This window comes from Ranitomeya variabilis, chromosome 2, assembly GCF_051348905.1.
Source record: "Ranitomeya variabilis isolate aRanVar5 chromosome 2, aRanVar5.hap1, whole genome shotgun sequence".
In the NCBI taxonomy this organism is placed as follows: Eukaryota; Metazoa; Chordata; class Amphibia; order Anura; family Dendrobatidae; genus Ranitomeya; species Ranitomeya variabilis.
In genome coordinates this window covers 163,346,827-163,370,015 of record NC_135233.1, presented here as the reverse complement: position 1 = coordinate 163,370,015, position 23,189 = coordinate 163,346,827, and the positions used below count along the sequence as shown (strand labels likewise).

The 23,189-nt window shown below is 43.4% G+C and overlaps 1 protein-coding gene across 2 annotated transcripts in view; it reads right to left on the bottom strand.

Moving 5' to 3' along the window:
* ACOXL (acyl-CoA oxidase like) overlaps positions 1-23,189 on the bottom strand; it is an 804,481-nt gene that overhangs the window by 304,459 nt on the left and 476,833 nt on the right. For both annotated transcript variants that reach the window (XM_077283134.1, XM_077283133.1), the window contains exon 11: positions 1,163-1,279. In XM_077283134.1, the coding sequence (XP_077139249.1) occupies positions 1,163-1,279 (117 nt within the window). The remainder of the gene's footprint in view (positions 1-1,162; positions 1,280-23,189) is intronic.

The following is a 23,189-nucleotide window of genomic DNA, read 5'->3' as shown; positions in this document are numbered from 1 at the left end:
GATTACGGAGCAGCACTGAAATGACCTAGTGGGTAAAACAAATAATGTACTAGCTCTGAGGAGGTGGTAACTTTACTGACCGCAATCCCTACTCCTAACACCAACACTAGAAATAGCCATGGAGCGTTCCTATCTCTGCCTAGACGCCTCTTCACAGCCTAAGAACTAGCTACCCCTGAAGATGGAAATGGAAAACTATTTCGCTTCAGAGAAACCCCCAAAGGAAAGATAGCCCCCCACAAATATTGACGGTGAGTGAAGAGGGAAATGACAAACTCAGAAATTAAACTAGATTTTAGCAAAGGAGGCCACTACTATCTAAATAGACAGAGAAAGAAAAGGCTACTGTGCGGTCAATATAAAAACTAAATGTCCACGCAGAGTTTACAAAAATAACCTCCACACCGACTCACGGTGTGGAGGGGCAAATCTGCAACCCCAGAGCTTCAACTAGCCGGAATATTTCATGATGACAAGCTGGACAAAAGAGACATAACTTAAACTGAACAAAAGGTCATAGGCAGGGAAACACCCAAAAACTAGCAGAACTTATCTTAAGCTGAAATGGACTGGCCAACAGAGAACTTCCAGGAAAGGACTGAATCCACAGGAAGGAACATTGACAGCTGGCATCCACTACAGCCCAAGGCCCAGTTAAATAACCAGGCCAAGGAACCGATTAGTGAAAGCAGCTGCTAAGTTCCACTTGAAACCACCAGAGGGAGCCCAAGAGCAGAACTCCCAAAAATACCATTTGCAACCACAGGATGGAGCCCAAGAACGGAACTCACAACAGAGATGCACCTGTGTACATATAAAGGCAGTAAGTTTGTGCCTTTTTTCCGCTTCAAGGAGAACATGCAAGCCAGGAAAACAGTGTGGTTTCCATCTAGGCATTTATTGCTACAATACCTAGAAAAAATATAAGCAACTATCAACTGCAGCAACACCATGGCTGTATTGCCTATCCTGTAGTGTGCGGCTTTGAGCCATTATTGCCATTTCTGAATGCCCCGTAATCTTTATTAGTGATATTCTTCTGCTTGCTAGTCAAGTGGTGGTATGACTGGCTTTGCTATGTCTTCAACTGCTATTTCTTACACTGACGTATTTTAACTTTAATGCTTCTTCAATGCAAAGAAAACAAAACACTTTGCAGTACCTGCTTGTAAATGTTATAGCCAGTGCCGTGGCGAGATGTGGCATGAGTCGTAGATTTTGTGTTTGGTGATCAATTATTTTCACTTCATCTTTGTCTTTGGGGCCAAATTGTCTCCGGCTTTAAAAAAAAAAACAACAAAAAAACAACAACATTAAAAAAAAATAATTAAGCTTTTATGTTGAACAGTCAGTGCAATATCAGCATTATTTAGCATGACAAGCTGGCATTTGTTATGTATGTTCTTCTTTTAAACTAATGCAAATTTTTAAAGCTGGTGAGTGCAAAAATAACACTTTTATTTAGTGTCTTCAGACATAAGCTATGCAAATATACAGCCAAACAGCTATCAATGACAAGTGACTGTCCTGATTAAAGGGAGACTGCAGACAACATCAATGCTCAAATCCAGCACAGGCGCTCAGTGCACCCTTACCATGATGGAATAGTTCAGCGCATCTTCCCACCATTATGTTTTCTATCCATCTCTGACTTTCTCTACCTTGATTGACAGCATTGGCTTTATATGGGCCAGGAAGGGTGGAGATAGGTGGAAAAACAATTAGGTGGGTAGATGATGTGAACTATTCGGTGTGCACTGAGAACCTGTGCTTGGTTTGCACAGTCATTTTGTACTGAAACACTCCCTTTAAGCCATCAGTGCCATGCCCCAACACAAATCTTCTGCACATGCACGTCAGAATGCCTCAAGGGAACTAATAGGCACTTACATTTCCAATAGTTCTGCATTACCATATAGCAGAGACTCAGTATGCCAAATGTAATGGTTGCGAGCCAGTTAACAAAAAGGTGATGTTAACCATGCCTAAGGGCTGGACTGTGACATACCATAGCAAACCCAGGAATTGTAGAAAGAATTCCTGCATTAAAGACAAGTAAAATGAGGTCTCTGCTGTTCAGGGCAACTTTTGTCTCTAGTATGGTCTTCTCTTGTAAAATTTCAGAAAAATCACATGAGCTTTACAGACGACATCCATTTGCTCTAGTAGAAGCTAACTTCAGATATTACTACTCTTTTGGATACACATACAATAAAGTCATCATATAAATATTACAGGGTCCAACACATGGCATAAGCGTACAAACGTTTGTTAAATAAGAATCAAATCAAAAGCATATACAGTATATTGTGACAATTTGGAGTCAAGCTCTTAGGCCATCTAGAAGATGATGGTGATGATGATGATGATGATAATGATGAAACTCACAAGTGCTGATGCATCCTATCCTCTCCAAGACTAAGCCATGTCAGTTAGACCATGGTGATTTGAGGAACTCTTGCAACATGGCACAGACAACGTTATGTTGTGACAGCTTGTGGGTCACAACAGTATGCATTTGCTTTCATTATGGTGATGTAGCAGGAACATATCACAATCTTAGTCCACGCAATATGTTTCTCAGCAAGAGTTGCCATGCACAGTGTGCACAATTATCAGGCAAGGGATTATTCGGCACATATCATCATTTTATTATGCATTATGAAATTCTGCAGATTTTACAACCCCAAGCTGTATAAAATTGAATGCTAATTGGATGACGCATATCAGGTGATGTGTATGTGTGTAATGTGCGAGGGCGAAGCCTTCAGATACAACAGCCATTATCAACGTGTGCAGAATTATTAGGCAGATGTAGGGATTTCACTCACTCAGGTGCGACGGCTGACACGTAGGAGGCAGGTTCCAACAAAAGTTCAAAGGTTTATTACCTCATAAACCACATGGCAAAAATAACAGCAAACAAAATAGCCTTTAGTTCAGGAAAAGAAAAACAACTTGTCCAGTCCTTCAGGCTCAGTCCTATAGCCTTAACACACTCAGGAGGGTTTCACCTCCACACATATCCCCCTGTGTTAAGCATTAGCCTGTCTTATATAAAGCTAACCACACCCAGTAACCCATCACATGATTAGCCATGTGGTCTGACATCACCACAGGTCCTGAACACACATATATACATGGTTATATACAACAAAGAAATAGTCCGGGCTACATTACAGCAACAAGGCACTTATGTGGCACATACCTCCCATCGACTACACACCCTTTAGCCATGCTACATACCTCCCCCCTCTGCCTAAAGCCGTAGGGCTTGGCACTTTTCCCCACTAAACAAGGGACTCTTGATAGGGCATCCGCATTACCGTGCAGCTTTCCGGCCCTATGTTCCACATGGAAACTGAAGTCCTGCAGGGCTAAGAACCAACGGGTGACCCTAGCATTTCTACCCTTTGTTTCCCTCATCCATCTTAGAGGGGCATGGTCAGATATCAATCTGAATTTACGACCCAGCAGATAGTACCGTAAAGTGTCCACCGCCCACTTTATGGCCAAACACTCTTTTTCCACGACTGAGTAGTTCTTCTCAGATGAGGACAGCTTTCTACTCAGATAGAGCACAGGATGCTCCTCCCCATGTAGCTCTTGGGAAAGAACTGCTCCTACCCCAACATCTGAGGCATCTGTCTGAAGAATAAATTCTTTATTAAAGTCTGGAGCCATCAGAACGGGCTGCTTACATAGAGCCTCTTTCAACTCTTGGAAGGCTGACTCTGTCTCTTCGGACCATTTAACCATCACCAATTTTGTCCCCTTTAGCAGATCAGTCAGAGGCGCAGCCACTGTGGCGAAGTTCGGGATGAACCTCCTGTAATATCCCACGATTCCCAGAAAGGCTTTAACTTGCTTCTTGGAGAGTGGTTTCGGCCATGTTTGGATAGCCTCCACTTTCCTGATTTGGGGCTTTATTTCTCCACGACCCACTATATAGCCTAGGTATTTAGCTTCTTCCTTACCCAAGGCACACTTCTTCGGGTTTATTGTAAACCCCGCCTCTCTTAGAGCATCAAACACCGCTTGGACTTACTCCAGATGACTCTCCCAGTCCGGGCTAAAGATGACGATATCATCTAGGTATGCAGCAGCGTAGGCCTTATGGGGTGCAAGGACTCTATCCATAGCCCTCTGGAAGGTCGCCGGAGCTCCCTGTAGGCCAAACGGCATCCGGACATACTGGAAGCATGCATCAGGTGTCGAAAAGGCCGTCTTCTCCTTGGCTTCCTGTGCCATGGGGATCTGCCAATAACCCTTTGTCAAGTCCAAGGTGGATATATATCTGGCGTGCCCAAGCCTTTCGATGAGCTCATCAACGCGGGGCATGGGATAAGCGTCAAACTTGGAGACCTCATTCAACTTCCGATAGTCATTGCAAAACCTCCATTCTCCGTCAGGTTTTGGGACCAGGACAATTGGGCTCGACCAACCGCTCTTGGATTCCTCGATGACTCCAAGCTTCAACATACGCTCCACTTCCTTGGAGATAACTTCTCGACGAGCCTCAGGAATACGATAGGGCTTCACGTTCACCCGCACATGTGGCTCTGTTAGGACCTCGTGCTCTATGACCTTCGTGTGTCCTGGCAACTCTGAAACCAGGTCCCTGTTTTTCTGGAGTAACTCCCGGCACTGCTGTTTCTGGGACTTCTCCGCTATAGTAACCGCTCCAACCTCACCTTCTGGGTTGCTTAACAACGATGGAGATACTGTCGGCTCTCTATCTTGCCACGGCTTGATAAGGTTGACATGGTATACTTGGAATGGTTTCCGTCTTCCTGGTTGGTGAATTTTATAATTTACTTCACCAAGTTTCTCGACAACCTCATATGGCCCTTGCCATTTGGCCAAGAACTTGCTCTCCACCGTCGGAACTAACACAAGAACTCGGTCTCCCGGATTGAACTGCCTCACTCTTGCAGACCGGTTGTAGACTCTGGCCTGAGCTTCTTGTGCCTGGAGTAGGTGTTCTTTCACAATAGGCATCACCTTTGCAATCCTCTGCTGCATCAGGGCCACATGCTCAATGACGCTTCTGTGGGGCGTGACTTCGGCTTCCCAGGTTTCCTTGGCTATATCCAGGAGTCCTCGCGGATGTCGGCCATATAGAAGCTCAAACGGTGAGAACCCTGTGGAGGCTTGTGGAACTTCACGAATGGAAAACATCAGGTAGGGTAAGAGACAATCCCAGTCTCAACCATCTTTCTCTATAGCTTTTCTCAGCATGCTCTTCAGTGTCTTGTTAAATCTCTCAACAAGGCCATCTGACTGGGGATGGTACACCGAGGTCCTCAACTGGGAGATTTTCAGGGCTTTGCACAACTCCCTCATCACTTTGCTCATGAAAGGTGTCCCCTGGTCAGTCAGGATCTCCTTCGGCAGACCTGTCCGGGAAAAGACATGGACCAACTCGTGGGCTATACTCTTCGAGGAGGAATTTCTCAGAGGAATTGCCTCAGGATAGCGTGTGGCATAGTCCAGGATGACTAATATATACTGATGGCCCCGGGCTGATTTAACTAAGGGACCGACCAAGTCCATGGCAATTCTCTCGAACGGCACCTCAATAATGGGCAGGGGCACAAGGGGGTTCCGGAAATGAGGAGTGGGAGCAGTTAACTGACATGTAGGGCAGGACCTGCAGTAGTTCACTATTTTCCGGTGACACCCAGGCCAATAGAACCTCTGCACAACCCGTTCCTGCGTTTTTTCCACCCCTAGGTGTCCACCCAAGATGTGTGAATGGGCCATGTCCAACACCTTCCGTCTATATGGACCCGGCACTAACAACTGCTCTACCAACAACTCCCTTATTTTCGTGACCCGGTACAACAACTCCCCCCCTCATCAGAAAATGGGGAAATCTTGTGTCTGCCCCCGGCTCCTGTACCACCCTGTCAATAACTGTGACATTATTAAAGGCTTCCCTCAGAGTGGGGTCCCTATGTTGGGCAGTCCCAAAATTTTCACCGGTTACCTCTAACTCCAGAATGTCAGATGCAGGGGATACTTCCTCCTCATCCCCAACCAGCACACAAAAAGGAAACCTGTCTGTCTTTGGGTGTGGTGACACCCTTCCAGGGTTCACTGGTTCCCTACTCTTGCTAGGGAGCTCAGAACCTTTTCCCCACAAATCCCAAAACAGACAGAAATCCCGGCCAATAATTATAGGGTGCAACAAGTCCTGCACGACGCCGACTATGTGGGACTCTGTGCCACATGCCGTTTCAATGTCCACCCTGGCCAAAGGGTAGTCCTTGGCATCACCATGTATGCACCGCACGCCGACCTTCTTTCCCGGGAGCAGGTGTAGAGGGAAAGTGGCCCTCACCAGGGTCACTAAGCTCCCTGAGTCTAACAGCCCCGTTGCTGCTCGACCGTTCACCCTTACGGGACACGCTTGAGGTCCCTCGTTGGGCGGAGAGTTCACACTGCAGGCTGGATACGCATAGTATGAACAACGGCGTCCCATGCTGCAGTCCATCTGCTCAGTGGTCTGGGAACAACGGGCAGCTATATGTCCTGGCCCGTGGCACCTCCAGCAAATAATATCACCCGTAGGGACCTTGGGCACCACCTCCCCCACCCTTTGTGACCTTGGACGCGCCACCCCTTTTTGGGACTCAGCAGCTTTCTGGGACCCCCAGTACGGAACGGGCTGCCTCCCAAAGGAGCCTTCCATCCCTTGGTATCTCTCGACCAGTCCGATCAGTTCGTCGGCATTCTGGGGATCACCCTGGGCAACCCAAGTCTGTATGGACCTCGGGAGGGAATGCACAAACCGATCCATCATCACTCGTTCCACCATCTGTGCAGGTGTACATGACTCTGGCTGCAGCCATTTCTGGACCAGGTGCAACAGATCAAACATTTGAGAGCGAGGTGGTTTGTCCCGGTGATAGGCCCAGCTGTGAACTCGCTGTGCCCTGACAGTCAGTGTCACCCCCAAACGTGCAAGAATCTCGACTTTCAATTTGTGATACTCTTTGGCATCCTGCAAGGTCAAATCATAGTACGCCTTCTGGGGTTCTCCCGTCAGGTATACCGTCAGGAAGGCCTCAACATCATCCCCGGGGGTCATTTTCTGCAATGCGCGTCTTACCGTCTTCCGGACGTGGGTGTCATCAGCCAGACCTGGGGTTGGGGCACTCGTCTTGCCCTGGATGGCGGTTGCCAGAAGCTGCATCTGCTCCCGTTGCTCCTGCTGGCTCTGTTGCATCTGATGCCGTTGCTCCTGCTGGCTCTGCCGTTGCTCCTGCTGGCTCTGTTGTATCTGCTGCTGGCTCTGTTGTATCTGCTGCATCAACAGCCTGTTGGTCTCTTGCTGCCGTTGCTCCTGCTGTGACTGCAACTGGACCAAGTGTTTCAGCAGGTCCTCCATTTTCCCCGGCTGGCTTACAACAGACTTGACCCAGGACATTCAATAACAGACTTTCGTCTCCGCTGGGAACGCTGCCCGCATTCTCCACCAATTGTAGGGATTTCACTCACTCAGGTGCGACGGCTGACACGTAGGAGGCAGGTTCCAACAAAAGTTCAAAGGTTTATTACCTCATAAACCACATGGCAAAAATAACAGCAAACAAAATAGCCTTTAGTTCAGGAAAAGAAAAACAACTTGTCCAGTCCTTCAGGCTCAGTCCTATAGCCTTAACACACTCAGGAGGGTTTCACCTCCACACATATCCCCCTGTGTTAAGCATTAGCCTGTCTTATATAAAGCTAACCACACCCAGTAACCCATCACATGATTAGCCATGTGGTCTGACATCACCACAGGTCCTGAACACATATATACATGGTTATATACAACAAAGAAATAGTCCGGGCTACATTACAGCAACAAGGCACTTATGTGGCACATACCTCCCATCGACTACACACCCTTTAGCCATGCTACACAGATAATAATTTATCGGAATCTGGAAAGTCAAAAATTGTTACAAGTCTTACAGAGGGATGAAGCACTCTTGAAATTGCCAAGATATTGAGGCGTGATCATAGAACCATCACAAGTTATGTTGGAAATAGTCAACAGGATCGCAAAAAATGCATTGAGAAAAAAAGACGCACATTAACTGCCAATGATTTGAGAAGAATCAAACATCAAGCGACCATGAACCCATTATCCTCCAGTGCTGTCATATTACAGAGCTGCAGCCTCCCTGGAATGCCCAGAAGTACTAGGTGTTCAGTGCTCCGAGACATGGCCAAGGAAAGAAAAGCAAAAACCCGACCGCCACTGAACAAGACGCAGGCTGAAACCCGACTGAATAAGGCATGTACGTTGAAAGTCAAAACTGGCCCTGGAAATAACTGAAGACAGATTTTTCAAAGGTTTTGTAGACTGATAAGATGAAAGTGACTATTGACAGACCAGATGGTTGGACTTGTAGTGGGATCAGTAACAGGCATAGATCTCTACTTCAATTCAGAAGCCAGCAAGGTGGAGGTGGGACACTTTTATGGCCTGGTATAATTAAAGATGACCTAGTTGGATCTTCTGGGGTTGAAGCTGGACTCAAATTCAACTCCCAAACCTGCTGCCAGTTATTAGAAGGCATTTTCTTTAAGCAGTGTATGGAAAAAAAAGTCTGCATCTTTCAAGAAAGCCATGATGATTATACAGGACAATGCTCCATTGCATGCATCAGAGTTCTCCACTGCTTGGCTAGCCAGTAATGGCCTTAAAGGTGAAAGAATAAGGACCTGGCACATTCTCAACCTGACCTAAATCCAGTTGAGAACTTTTGGCCCTTTCTTAAACAGGAGATTTATGGCGAAGGAAAACAGTCGCCTCTCTGAACTGTGTCTGGGAGGCTGTGGATGGTGCTATCTAAAAAGTGGATAGCCAACAACTTAGGCTTATGACTGTTATTGAAATGAAGGGAGGCTATATTGGGCTCTGAAATATATTTTTTTAAATGTCATAAATGTATTTGTGTACATGTTGTGGCATTTGGTTATTATTCTCCCTTTATCAAATGAAAATAAACAATTGAGATGGAAAAATATACATACGATATTTCATTTAGCTGCATAATAATTTTGCACACTATTAGTTAGTTGCCCAATAGTTCAGCACATGTAAATATGCTCCTAAGAAAGACAAAACCTTAATTTTACTTTCTTGAATACTCAGATTTCAGGTTTATTAACTTTTTGGAACGACCAACAGCATTGTAGTTGTTCAATAATAAAATTAATCATCAAAAATACTAATTGCTCAAATTTCACCTTTTTAACCCGTTACCGACATATGATGTACTGATACATCATACGCTGCCTCCCTGACATTGATGTGGGCTCAGGAGCTGGGTCTACATATTTGGCGACAGATAATGGTTGTTACATTCAGCTATCATCTGCCTCTAACAGCCACACATGGAATGCAGCTCCAACCACGGTTGTTAATCAGTTAAAAATCTTTGACAGCAGCATTTATAGTGTGCCAGAAGAGGGGAGAGTCATTCTATGCGCCAATTGGTGCCCCCAAATTACTATCAACAAAAACATAGGCTCATAAACCAAGCCCTCGCACAGCCCAATCAAACAAAAATTTAAAACGTTGCTGGTCTTAGAAAATGGCGACACAAGCAAAACTTTTTTTTTTTTCACTTAAAATTTCCGATTTTTTTTCATCACAAATAAAAAAACGAACTATGTATGTTTGGCATCTCCGTAATCATACCGACTGGGAGAATCATTGCTGGATCATTTTTTACTGTATAGTTAACACACTAAATAAACAAACATTGTGGAATTGTATTTTTTTTCTATTTCATCACACTAGGATTTTTTTTTCCCACTGTCCTGTACATCACATGATAAAATCAACGGTGTCGCACGAAAGTAAAACTTGCCCTGCAAACAAACAATCTCTCACATGGCTATGTCAATGGAAAAAATAAAGGTATGGCTCTTGGAAGAAGGGGAGGAAGAAACGAAAAAAACAAAAATGGTATATTGCCAATGTAATGTGTGTTATTATATATAGGGAAGGGGTGTAAAAAAAAATAAATAGATTATACTTGCCTCGCCAATTCCTTAACCTGTCACTCTGCAAATCTAGCACACTCTTGTTCACTTTCCCATCTTCAAAGTGCTCTTTGGTGCCACAAGGCCTCAGGCAATGCATGTCATGATATCATGTGAGGCCTAGTGAGCGCCGGAGACACTGAAGAACCCTGAGAACATAGAAGACCAGATTGGAGGGAGTTAGCTGTGCAGACGACCAGGCAGGGAGCTCTGTATAAGGACAGTAAAGGACTGTGGTGAAAGGACCGGATCAGGTCTTATATTGAGGCTCATCAGTGGATCTATTAAGGAGCACTGCGATACTCACCTTGCTTCCCGGGTCCCTCGCCGTGTCCCTCCTCCTCTTCCGAGTCCTCGGCCGTGCTGGGGATCCAGTTCCCCGCGCATGCGCACTAGGCCACTGTAATAGTTATAGGGGATAACTCAGGAGACTCTTTGCGTGGAACAAGACAACTAGAGGACACAGTTTTATAAGTGGTAAAGTCTATATTATCACACGGTGATTCAAACAGGTGCAGAGAGAAACTCAAGTCCACAACACTTGGTGTAAATATTAAACGCAGCTTAGCAGTCTATAGGGAACTTCAGAGGAAAATGCTATCACGCAGAAAGTCTATGAAGCACAGTTATTCTTGAGGATACTTGACATGAATAAGTCCTTGTTTTAGTCCAAACACAGATAGATATGCTTATAAGGCAGTTCAAGCAATGTCTTATCTCAACCAGGAAGGCCTGGGTGATAATCTCAGGTTTAAGCAGAGCAGCAACAGCTTACATGTCCAGCTAATGCAGATGGAAGTAAACACGAGCAGCAGATGAAGGAGGATTACTGGAAACTGGTGTATGCAGCAGGAACTCAGAGCAGAGTAGCAGGATCACCACACAGGTTCACAGGAGCAGGTATATAGCCAGGGAGTCACCAGAGTCAGGAGCTGGATGCAAGGCAGAATACTCTAGCACAGAGTGAAGGCTGGGGTGGAGTTTTATAGCAGGAAGACACAGTGCACATGAGACCAAAGACGTCATCTTGGAAAAGGGCAGTAATGCACAAAAGGTAATAAAAATGTTCTGAGTCCTGACAGGCACTTAGTTCGCGCGCACTCCCGGCTTCTTTATGATGCCGGGTTGTACTGATCAGAAGGCGCTGTCCTGCCTGGGCAGCGACCTCCATGTATATCAGGTCGCTTCCTGCTAGAGGAAGCACTTGATTATTATTGTGACTTTCCGTGCTCCCTCCAGGTCCACTTAGGTTTCTGTATGTCAGGTCCCTGTACACTTCCAGTGTGTGCATGCTCTGCTCAGTCCCTGTATGCTTCCAGTGCGTGCTCTGCTCTGTCCCTGTACGCTTCCAGTGCATGCTCTGCTGTCCCTATACGCTTCCAGTGTGTGCGTGCTCTGCTCTGTCCCTGCACACTTCCAGTGCGTGCGTGCTCTGCTCAGTCCCTGTACACTTCCAGTGTGTGCGTGCTCTGCTCAGTCCTTGTACGCTTCCAGTATGTGCATGCTCTGCTCCGTCCAGGATCTGGTACCCTCTGCGTGAACCCTGCAGTGTCCTAAGTTCTGGCTTTTCTCTGTGGCTGCTCCGCCCATCTGGTCCTCGGTGAGTACCCTGATTCTTCTTGTTGTCCTCGAGACCCCTCTCTGGCACAAGCTATTGCGGTGTATCTCCCTCCTAGGCTTGACCCTAACGGTCCCTGTATAGGGGTCGGGTCCACCTGGTCAGCTCGCCTAGGAACGGTCTTCACCACGATCCAGTGGGTCTACTCCAGGAATCATAACAGGATCCATATTATGGTCAACTCCTTAAGTGATTTTGGTTGTCAGGAGCATGGAGAAAAACATTATTTGAGTGTCTTGTAGATATGTTCTGAACATAACATCGCAGTTATAGCAATAGTAACCTATGGAGTGGCTAATTTCACCTATTAACAACTATTGTTGATTCAAACAGACAAATACAATGGAGGTTAAGTCGAAAAGGGAACAGAAGCTGGGAGATCTTTCTTTGGAACAATGAAGAGAGATCCTTGAACTAATACCAAGGTTATTGGCTTGTGTATCCCAAATACTATCACAAATATATCTTTAAGCACAAATATTCCCAAAGAGGATATCAAGAGATTATGCAATAAGAAAAAAACTTTAAATATCAATGCTACACAAGCCCTAATTGGGTATGAAAAACCACAAAAGAAGGGTCAAGAGTATATTTACCAAAAAGTTATCATTTTATTAATAATAAAATTATACAAAATACATTAATCCAGGGTAGCACTACCAAAGCAGGTAACATGGGGATTTTGTGAATTAAGGTATGGCATTATTAACAACTGTAAAAACATAATATAATAGATTGCCATTACTATGCTCAAAAATAGTATGACAGCACATTAAATACATGGGAGTCACCATTACCACCATCCTAGTCCCATAAGGGATGAAACTCCAAGTGGAGAGAAAACATGGATATAGGTCACTTATTTAAAATAAAGTGCCACAGTGAGCATTAGTGCATATTGATTAAACAGAGTATCCATAGGCAAAGTACAAGTGCAAGCGCCATAACTTACTTGATATATAACAAAATTAACACCCAGGCCTGCCTCTACACGCGTTTCGCCCGTCTTCGTTTATTGTATTAATTTTTTTTCATTTGTTAATAATGTCATACCTTGATTCACAAAATCCCCATGTTACCTGCTTTGGTAGTGCTACTCTGGATTAATGTATTCTGTATAATTTTAATATTAATAAAATTATAACTTTTTGGTAAATATACTCTTGACCCTTCTTTTGTGGTTTTTCATACACAAATATATCTTGTCCACAGGGTGTACAGAATCCCAATGTAATGTTGAGTCACTTCATGCGGACAAGCCGCGAGTCAGGGTAGTCAAGGAGTCCAAAGTCAAAAGCCAAGGAGGGTACATCATAAACAGAGACAAAGGCGTAGTCAGGCAACGCTTCGAGGTCAGAATACCAGGAGGATAGCGGATCACAGGAAAGGGGGAAGGCAAAATGGAAGGTGAGAACAAGGTCCAAGTTAAGGCAGCAAAAACATACGGACGCAGAACACAAGTCATTGAGATACTAACCACACAGAGCTTAAGATACGTCTGACAGATTTCTGAGACTGACAGCCCAGGTAAATAGCTGGGCAATCACCTGGGACAGGGAACACTTAACGGCAGCTCAGAACCTCCCAGTCTCAGATTGGCTGGCCGGGCTATCAATTAAAACACAGACAGCTCAGAACGCTCTTGCACCAGATTGGACAGCTGAGATGTCAGTAAGTGCATCCCAGACACATTAAGGGGTGGAATCGTGACACACTAGCTTGCTTTTCAAAATAGGTGTCCGCCCAAACGCAAAATGCCATAGGTGTGGTAGCAAGTATGGTCACCTAATGCACATGATGTGGAAGTATGTTTCTATAAAAGACTTTTGGATCTTGTAGAGAGAGTATTTAGAGTCAGACTGGAACCGGAGTCCAGAAGATGTACTGGGTCTTCTGGAGAAAATATAGATGTAGACACTTCAATGGCTCTGGGCATCTCGAGGATTCTTTTCCACACATGTAAGCTGCTTACATATCATTGGCTAGATCTGAACCCTACAACCTTAACAGAATTGAAAAATAAAATGAATAAAATTATAATTATGGAGAAGGGAGTGTATCATAAGAGAAGCACCATGCATAAATTTGAGTCTATGTGGGGGCACTGGTAGGACACTACCAATTTGCCTTCATATATACTAAAGATAGAGAGATCCTTTCTTTTCTCTGTCTGTCCTCTAACACACCTTGAAAAAAAAAATAAAGAAGGAATAATCAAAATTAGGATCAGCTTCTGGTTAGATGGATGGATAGTATTTCTACGGAGTATCAGTGGTTAACACTGTTGCTGTGCAACGCTGGGGTCCTGGGTTCGAAACAATGAAAAACAACATCTGCAACAAGTTTGTATCTTCTCCTTGTGTTTGTGTGGGATTTCTCCCAAAACACTCCAAAGTCATACTAATAGGAAATCTAGATTATGGGGACAGTGACAATGTCTGTAAAGGGCTGTGAAATTAATGGTGCTGCATAGGTGAGAGAAATAAATAAAGTCGTGTTAATACTAGTGATGAGCGAGTATACTCGTTACTCGAGATATTCCGAGCATGCTCGGCGTCCTCAGAGTATTTTTTAGTGCTCGGAGATTTAGTTTTTATTGCCGCAGCTGAATGATTTACATCTGTTAGCCAGCATAAGTACATGTGGGGATTCCCTAGCAACCAGGCAACCCCCACATGTACTTATGCTGGCTAACAGGTGTAAAACATTCAGCTGCGGCAATAAAAACTAAATCTCCGAGCACTAAAAAATACTCGGAGGACACCGAGTGTGCTCGGGAAATCTCGAGTAACAAGTATATTTGCTCATCACTAGTTAATACCAATTCCTGTTGCTATATTGGGTTTTTTTTTTATCAACTGACATCTCTATATACAAGAATCATGATTTTCTTGAACTAATCTGTAACTATGTCAATCTCTTATGTTATATTGTTTACTCTTCTTGTTTGGAAGAAGAAAATGAAAAACTGTATGAATGGTAGTTTTGTTTCGTAAAGATTATTTAATTAAAAAAATAATCTTAGGAGTAGTTCACTGTTACATCTTTGTGTGTTTAGGTACACTGAAATAATTGTTAGCTAAGATTAGAAGACCCAGGGCTATATTACCAGGCAATCCTACAGGATACCGTCTAGACTGTAGTTTTACCCATCTTCACAATTAATCCTTAATTTCTTAATAATCTTGGCATTATTCTGCCATTACTGAAGAAAAGTTAAAAACAATGATGACAGACAGTAAACTGTACGTAGATGAATAAAAGCTAAAGACAAGAGCTTTAGAGAAATGAAAGGGTAATTGTCATTTTCCATCTCTGTTAGGATGTTGTATAATTACTACGGTAGCTCCTCTAAGCACCAGTTGTTAGAAATGGGCAAATGAAAATCTCCTTGCGTTTCTGTGCTAGCCCGCCAGCAGAACGGATCCAGCAGCAATCCGTTAGCAAAAAAAGTTGTGCAGACACAACTTTTTAGTCTGTTTTTAAATAACTGATCTCTGCTGGATCCTTTTTTTTTTTTTTTTTTTTTTTACATTGAAGTCTGTGGAAAATGAATCCTTTAATCAGCCATCCGTTTTTCTTTCGTTTGTAAAGGATTGTTTTTTGCTGACTGGATCCAATAGGATCTATAAATTACAAAGCCTGCACCCAGATGGCCTCAATGATGTAGTGGAACAAGTATAAATGTTTCCATCCCATCTGTTGATGTAATCTGGATGCAGGACTTTATTCCTTCCGTGTGATTCTTTCTTTCTTTCCCTCTGAAAATTAAATCCACAACACTTTTCCATAGCCTATGGAGCCTCATCAGCTTCTGTTATACGTGGATCACATAGGGGGAATATATAACTTTATTCTTCAATGTTTTTACATTATGTGGACATAGTTTTATACGGATAGCATCATTTATATTACCTACGGAGGTCAATTATATATATCTCAAATATGTTGTATTATATGTACAGTATATCACAAAATTGAGTACACCCGTCACACTGAAGATAAATGTAACTATTCTGTAACAGGATTTCACAGGGCAATGGGATCCTTCCCTGTACCTCAAGGTAGTAGGAACCTAGGCTAATGCTGGGGGCCTCATACCTTGGCATGCTCCTAAATGCACACTGATATATTTCCTCCCCCACCCAGAGAAGTATGAAAGTGTATTGGATAACACTAACATTACATACAAGGATAAAAGAAAACTACAATCATGGAAACACACTCACAAAACGACAGAGTGGGAATCAAGGGAATAGTAGGAGGGATAAACTAAATGGGAACGAGGAATAGGATAAAACACACAATACCAAAATCCATGCAGACAAACGAGTCCATGGTCTACAGGAAATTACCAAAGGTTGAAGACCCCTGGACGGAATAGTATGTGCCGTCTTAGAACGTGCACAAGTACTGAAGGTATCTACATATTCCCAAACATCCTGGTGCACCCTAGACAGCCAAAAACGAAGAGTAAGAAGATCTCTGGTGGCTTTACTACCAGTATGTTCAGTCAGGACCGAAATGCGAAGTTCACTCAAAATTCTAAGACGAAGGTTCCCAAGGACAAATCGTTTACCTGAAGGACAGGCAGCCGGGGATTCCACCTGATCAGAACATATAGTCATAACTACTCCTTTTTGTATTATAGGAACCGGCTCGCAATTACTTCCTTCCCCAGGAAAACAACAAGACAATGTATCCACCTCTATGTTCTCATCTTCTGGTCTATGTCACAAAAATGTTGAATGTGGTAAAAAACAATGACCATCATGCCTGTCTAGCTGTCAGATGTTTAGCAGATTCCAGATGTAAAAGATTTTTATGGTAAGTGATTACTATGACCGGATGAACTGCCCCCTTCAAAAAATGACGCAATCCTAAAAGGCCAATTTAATTGACAAGAGATCCCGTATTACAAGGTCATAGTTATTCTAGGCAGATGACAATTTCTTGGAGAAGTAAGCACACGGACGCCATTTACTTGGAGATGAACCAAGTGACAATACAGCCCCCACCTCCACCTCTGATGCGTCAACCTCTACAATGAATTGCTGAGTGATGTCAAGCTGTATAAAAATCGGTGCAGGAGCAAAACATCTTTTCAAAGTAGCAAATGCTTTATAGACTGGACTGGAACATTTAGAAAAGTCCATCCCTTTCCTGGTCAAATCCATATGTGGTTTTGCCACTAATGAAAAGTTCTTGATGAATTTACGGTAATTAGCGAAACCCAGAAACCTTTGTAAAGCTTAAAAATTTTAATAACGATTCCACTCCAGTACTACCCGGACTTTGGCAAGATCCATGTGAAAACCGGTAGCAGATACTAGATACCCCAGAAAAGGGATCTCTTGAACCGAAAACATACATTTCTCTGGTCTGACATACAATTTATTTTCCTTCATTATTTGTAGAACCTGCCTGACATGTACCTGATGTGACTCGAGGTACGGCAAATAAATCAGTATGTCATCCAGGTAGACTACCACAAATTTACCTGCCAGATGACTAAAAATATTGTTTAAAAGTGCTGGAAAAAGGCAGGTGTATTGGTCAATCCAAATGGCATGACAAGGTTTTAGTATTATCTCTCTGGTGTATTGAAAGCAGTAATTCATTCACCTCTCCTTAATATGAGGTTATAAGCCGCCCTGAGGTCCAGTTTGGAAAACCACTTAGCCCGGATGATCTAATTAAAAAGATCTGGAATGAGAGGAAGTGGATATGGATCCTAAATAGTGATCAGATTTAGTTCCCAGAAATCTAATCTGAGATGTAACTCCCCATATTTTTTCTTAAAGGGAACCCGTCTCCCCCAAAATCAAGGGTGAGCTAAGTTCACCAGCATCAGGGGCTTATCTACAGCATTCTGGAATGCTGTAGATAAGCCCCCGATGTATCCTAAAAGGTAAGAAAAAGAGGTTATATTATACACACCCAGGTGCGATCCCCACTGCGGTCCGGTCCGATGCGGTCCGGCGCCTTCCATCTTCATCAGATGACGTCCACTTCTGGTCTTCACGCTGCGGCTCCGGCGTATTTTGTCTGCCCTGTTGAGGGCAGAGCAAAGTACTGCAGTGCGCAGGTTTTGGGCCTCTCTGACCTTTCCCGGAACCTGCGCACTGCAGTACTTTGCTCTGACCTCAACATGGCAGACTAAGTACGCCTGCGCCGGAGACGCAGCGTGAAGACCAGAAGAGGACATCATCCTATGAAGATGGGAGGACCCGGACCGCGATGCCCACCGGATCGGACCGCCCGCCCAAGTGAGTATAATCTAACCTCTTTTTCTCATCTTTTAGGATACATCGGGGGCTTATCTACAGCATTACAGAATGCTGTAGATAAGCCCCTGATGCCGGTGGGCTTAGCTCACCCTCGATTTTGGGGGTGACAGTTTCCCTTTAACAAATAAAAACACTGCTGTGATGGGAGATGAGGCAGGACTGATAGGACCCTTAACCAAACATTCAGTGATATTCCTTTATGGCCTGCCTCTCCCGACCTGAAAAGTTATAAAACTTGCTTTTAGGCAACTTGGCCCCAGAAATTAAATTAATCGAGCAATCATATGATCAATAAAGTGGAAGTTCTTGACACCCGTGTTCTAAGAACACACCCTCAAAATCAGACAGGTATTACGACAGAGAACGAATGGTAAGCCTAGCTATGTGGGAGTGCATGCAGTGTTTTTGACAATAATCGCTCCATCTTACCTTCCAAGTCTGCCAGTTCACCACAGATTTATCTAACGTCAGCAAAGGTAGTCCAAGAACCACTGAACAGGGCAAGCCCTTTAGTACATTACAATTGATTGATTCCGAGTGCAAGGCCCCTTCCTGAAGACGTATATCTCAAGCGACCTGAGTAAAATATCCCTGGCTTAAAGGTGCAGGATTGATAGCTAATATAGGTATAGGCCTTAACAATTTATGAGGACGAATCGGGCGTCAACCAGATTAAACCCAGACCCACTGTCTAAAAAGGTTAGAATAACCTTACTTTCACCAAAATGTATTTCCTCGGGTAAAAAGAATTGAGACACATTCACAGAGGAAATATGTAGTCCCGGGTTGGTACCCTCCTCATAACTGGGGCTTTTTAGTTTTCCGACGGCATGTTTGTGACTTCATAAGGCTGGACAGATGCCCACATAATGTCCCTTGTCACAAAAAATCATGCTTCCTCTTCGTGCTGGACTGCAGGAGGACAGATGCAATGGGTTGTCCCACCCAACTGCATAGGTTTCTGGGTAGACTTAAACCTAGATTCCATTGATACCTGATCACTTGAAGATTGAGGTGTTTCTTTTTGTCTCCTTTGTAGATGGTGGCCTACTCAGATAGCTAAAGACAAGACAGCCTCCAGGGAGAAGGGGTCTCAAAGAATTAAGGCATCTTTTACCTTCTCTGACAGCCCCTGACAAAACTGGCTAGAGCGCTGGATCATTCCACATAGTATCCGTAGACAACCTACGGAATTGAGAGCAATATTCCCATGCTTGTCAGTCTCCCTGCAGAAGCCAATGTAATTTAGACTCAACCAGTGAGAAGTGTGAAGCGACTGGGAATAAGGTGGGAAAGAAAATACCCAGGCTTATGGGTCATCCTGGAGAAGAGCGATTACAATCTTCACCTGCTGTTCCTCGGTACCTTTAAATAAAAGGTTATATTTAATGAAACTTTTTTGCAGTCCTTTTTCATATGTTGGTTGTAGATTTGTTCCGGAGTGTGTCGCCGGAATGTTTTTTCCTTTGTTGCTCATTTTTGTGTTGGTATTTATCACTCAAGGAACTTGTATAGATGGGACATTCTGTTTGGTTGCACCTATGTTTCTAATATCTAAATTTCTTGTTTTAATTATATTTAATTAAAATGTTATATTTTATAAGACTTTTTTGCACTTCTTTTTCATATGTTGGTTGGAAGTTCCTTAAGTGGTCTATTTTCTGGAATGGGGTTAATTGTGGGGAGTTTCCACTATTTCGGCACATAAGGGGCTCTCCAAAACGCTAATTACTTCAGCAAATTTTCCATTCAAAAAGTCAAATGGTGCTCCTTCCCTCGCAAGCCCTGCAGTACAATAGTTTTACTACACATACTGGGCATCGGCATACTCAGGAGAAATTGCTCAACAAATCATACAGTGCATTTTCTCCTGTTACCCTTGTGAAAATAAAATAAAAAAAATGGGGTCTAACTAAAATGTTTGTGAAAAAAAAGGTGAAATGTTAATCTTTTCATTCCACATTCCATTAATTCCTGTAAAGCACCCGAAGGGTTAATACTTTTCTTGAATGTGGTTTGGAGCACCTTGAAAGGTGCAATTTTTAGTACAGTGTCACTTTTGGGTATCTTCTATCATAAAGACCCCTCAAAGTCACTTCAAATGTGATGTGATCCCTAAAAAAAAGTTTTGTGAATTTAGTTGTAAAAATGAGAAATCGCTGGTCAACTTTTCACCCTTCTAACTTCCAAACAAAAAAAAATGTGTTTCAAACATTGTGCTGATGTTAAGCAGACATATGGGAAATACTATTTATTAACCATTTTGTGTAACATACCTGATTTAAGAGCATAAAAATAAAAATTTGGAAAATTGCAAAATTTTCACCAAGTTTCCTATTTTTCACAAATAAATGCAAGTCATAACGAACAAATTTTACCACCATCATGAAGTACAATATGTCACAAAAAATCTCAGGATCAGTGAGATTTGTTGAAGCGTTTCAGAATTATTACCACATAAAGTAACACTGGTCAGAATTGTAAAATTTGGCCTGTTCATGAAGGTGAAAACAGGCCTGGGAGTGAAGGAGTTAATGACTGTGCTTTATCACATCAAAGTCGTTTTCAATAATAACTCTGCACAGGGGTGAACACTGCAAACCAATCAGAATACAACGACACACCATATCTACATGTTTATCCCGTAAGAAAGAAGTAAAATCTTAACTAATTGAATCACATAAAAATTAGTTTGTATTGAATAATTTATTTAAAAAAAAAACAAAAAACAGAAAAGGTGCTGCTATATAAGTGACACAGATTCTGAATATATTATATACAGAGCAGAAGGTGCACATCTGTATTATAGTGGTTGAAGGCATAAATCAAAGAGTACATTAGTGATTGACATTTTCTACTGTGGCACACAAAATTGGTCTATTCAAACATATCCATGCTAGGGTGAAACATGATAAATGCCCCAAGAAGAAGCTGGGCGAGACGTGTGTCTGGGCATAGGGACACAACTCTGTGTTCATACTTCTCACTAGTGGTACTTTTCTCATGTAAATATGTCCTTTGACTTATTCCCTCTATAGCTTGACTAGATGTTTCCAGCCAGCTAACGCTCGGCACGCTCATTACTATCTAATTAACGCTGCTGGTGATTAAACTAAAGTAAATAATGACATCATTCAATAGCGCTTACGCAGGTGGTAAATTAACTTAAAATGAAGTTAATAACAATAGTGTGGTGATGTGTTGGGGGTGGGATTATGTATGGTAATGGGGTGGGGGGCAGGATTATGTGTGGTAATGTGGTGGGGGGCGGGATTATTTGTAGTAATGGGGTGGGGGCGGGATTATGTGTGGTGATGTGTTGGGGGGCGGGATTGTGTGTGGAGATGTGGTGGGGGGCGGGATTATGTGTGGTGATGTGGTGGGCAGGCGGGATTGTGTGTGGTGATGTGGTGGGCGGGATTGTGTGTGGTGATGGTGTGGGGGGAGGGATTATGTGTGGTGATGTGGTGGGGGCAGGATTATGTGTGGTGATGTGGTGGGGGGCAGGATTATGTGTGGTAATGTGGTGGGGGGCAGGATTATGTGTAGTAATGTGGTGGGGGGGCGGAATTATCTGTGGTAATGTGGTGGTGGGGCGGGATTGTGTGTGGTAATGTGGTGGTGGGGCGGGATTATGTGTGGTAATGTGGTGGGGGTGGGATTATGTGTGGTGATGTGGTGTGGGCGGGATTATGAGTGGTAATGTGGTGGGGGGCCTGGATTATGTGTGGTGATGGGGTGGGGGGCCTGGATTATGTGTGGTGATGGGGTGGGGGGGATTATGTGTGGTGATGGGGTGGGGGGGATTATGTGCGGTGATGGGGTGGGGGGGATTATGTGTGGTGATGGGGTGGGGGGGCGGGATTGTGTGTGGTGATGGGGTGGGGGGGCGGGCTTTATGTGTGGTGATGGGGTGGGGGGCGGGATTGTGTGTGGTGATGTGTTGGGGGCGCGGGATTATGTGTGGTGATGTGGTGGGGGGCGGGATTATGTGTGGTGTGATTTTTATGTGTGGTGATGTGGTGGGCGGGCGGGATTATGTGTGGTGATGTGGTGGAGGGCGGAATTATGTGTGGTAATGTGGTGGGGGGGTGGGATTATGTGTGGTAATGTGGTGGGGGCGGGATTATGTGTGGTAATGTGGTGGGGTGGCGGGATTATGTGTGGTGATGTGGTGGCGGGATTATGTGTGGTAATGGGGTAGGGGGGCGGGATTATGTGTGGTGATGTGCTGGGGGGGCGTGATTGTGTGGTGATGTGTTGAAGGGGCGGGATTATGTGTGGTGATGTGGTGGGGAGCGGGATTGTGTGTGATGTGGTGGGGGGCGGGATTGTGTATGGTAATGGGGTGGGGAGCGGGATTATGTGTGGTGATGTGGTGGGGGCGGAACTACTGTGCAGGGGGCGGGATTAGCGAGTAATCAGGATGCCTCTTATATATATATATATATATATATATATATATATATATATATATATAGATTGCACCCAATTCGTTTTTTTCTAAAAGGGAGAAAAAAAGGGGAATAAAAGAAGAATGCTTTAACCCCTTAGTGACAGAGCCAATTTGGTACTTAATGACCGAGCCAATTTTTACAATTCTGACCACTGTCACTTTATGAGGTTATAACTCTGGAATGCTTTAACAGATCCTGCTGATTCTCCGAGTTTTTTCATGACATATTGTACTTCATGTTAGTGGTAACATTTCTTCGATATTACTTGCGATTATTTATGAAAAAAATGGAAATATGGCAAAAAAAATTAAAATTTTGCAATTTTCAAACTTTGTATTTTTATTCCCTTAAATCAGAGAGATATGTCACAAAAAATAGATAATAAATAACATTTCCCACATGTCTACTTTACATCAGCACAATTTTGGAAACCAAATTTTTTTTTGTTAGGGAGTTATAAGGGTTAAAAGTTGACCAGCAATTTCTCATTTTTACAACACCATTTTTTTTTAGGGACCACATCACATTTGAAGTCATTTTGAGGGGTCTATATGATAGAAAATAACCAAGTGTGACACCATTCTAAAAACTGCACCCCTCAAGGTGCTCAAATCCACATTCAAGAAGGTTATTAACCCTTTACGTGCTTCACAGGAACTGACACAATGTGGAAGGAAAAAATGAACATTTAACTTTTTTTTGCAAACATTTTACTGCAGAACCATTTTTTTTATTTTCACATGTGTAAAAACAGAAATTTAACCATAAATT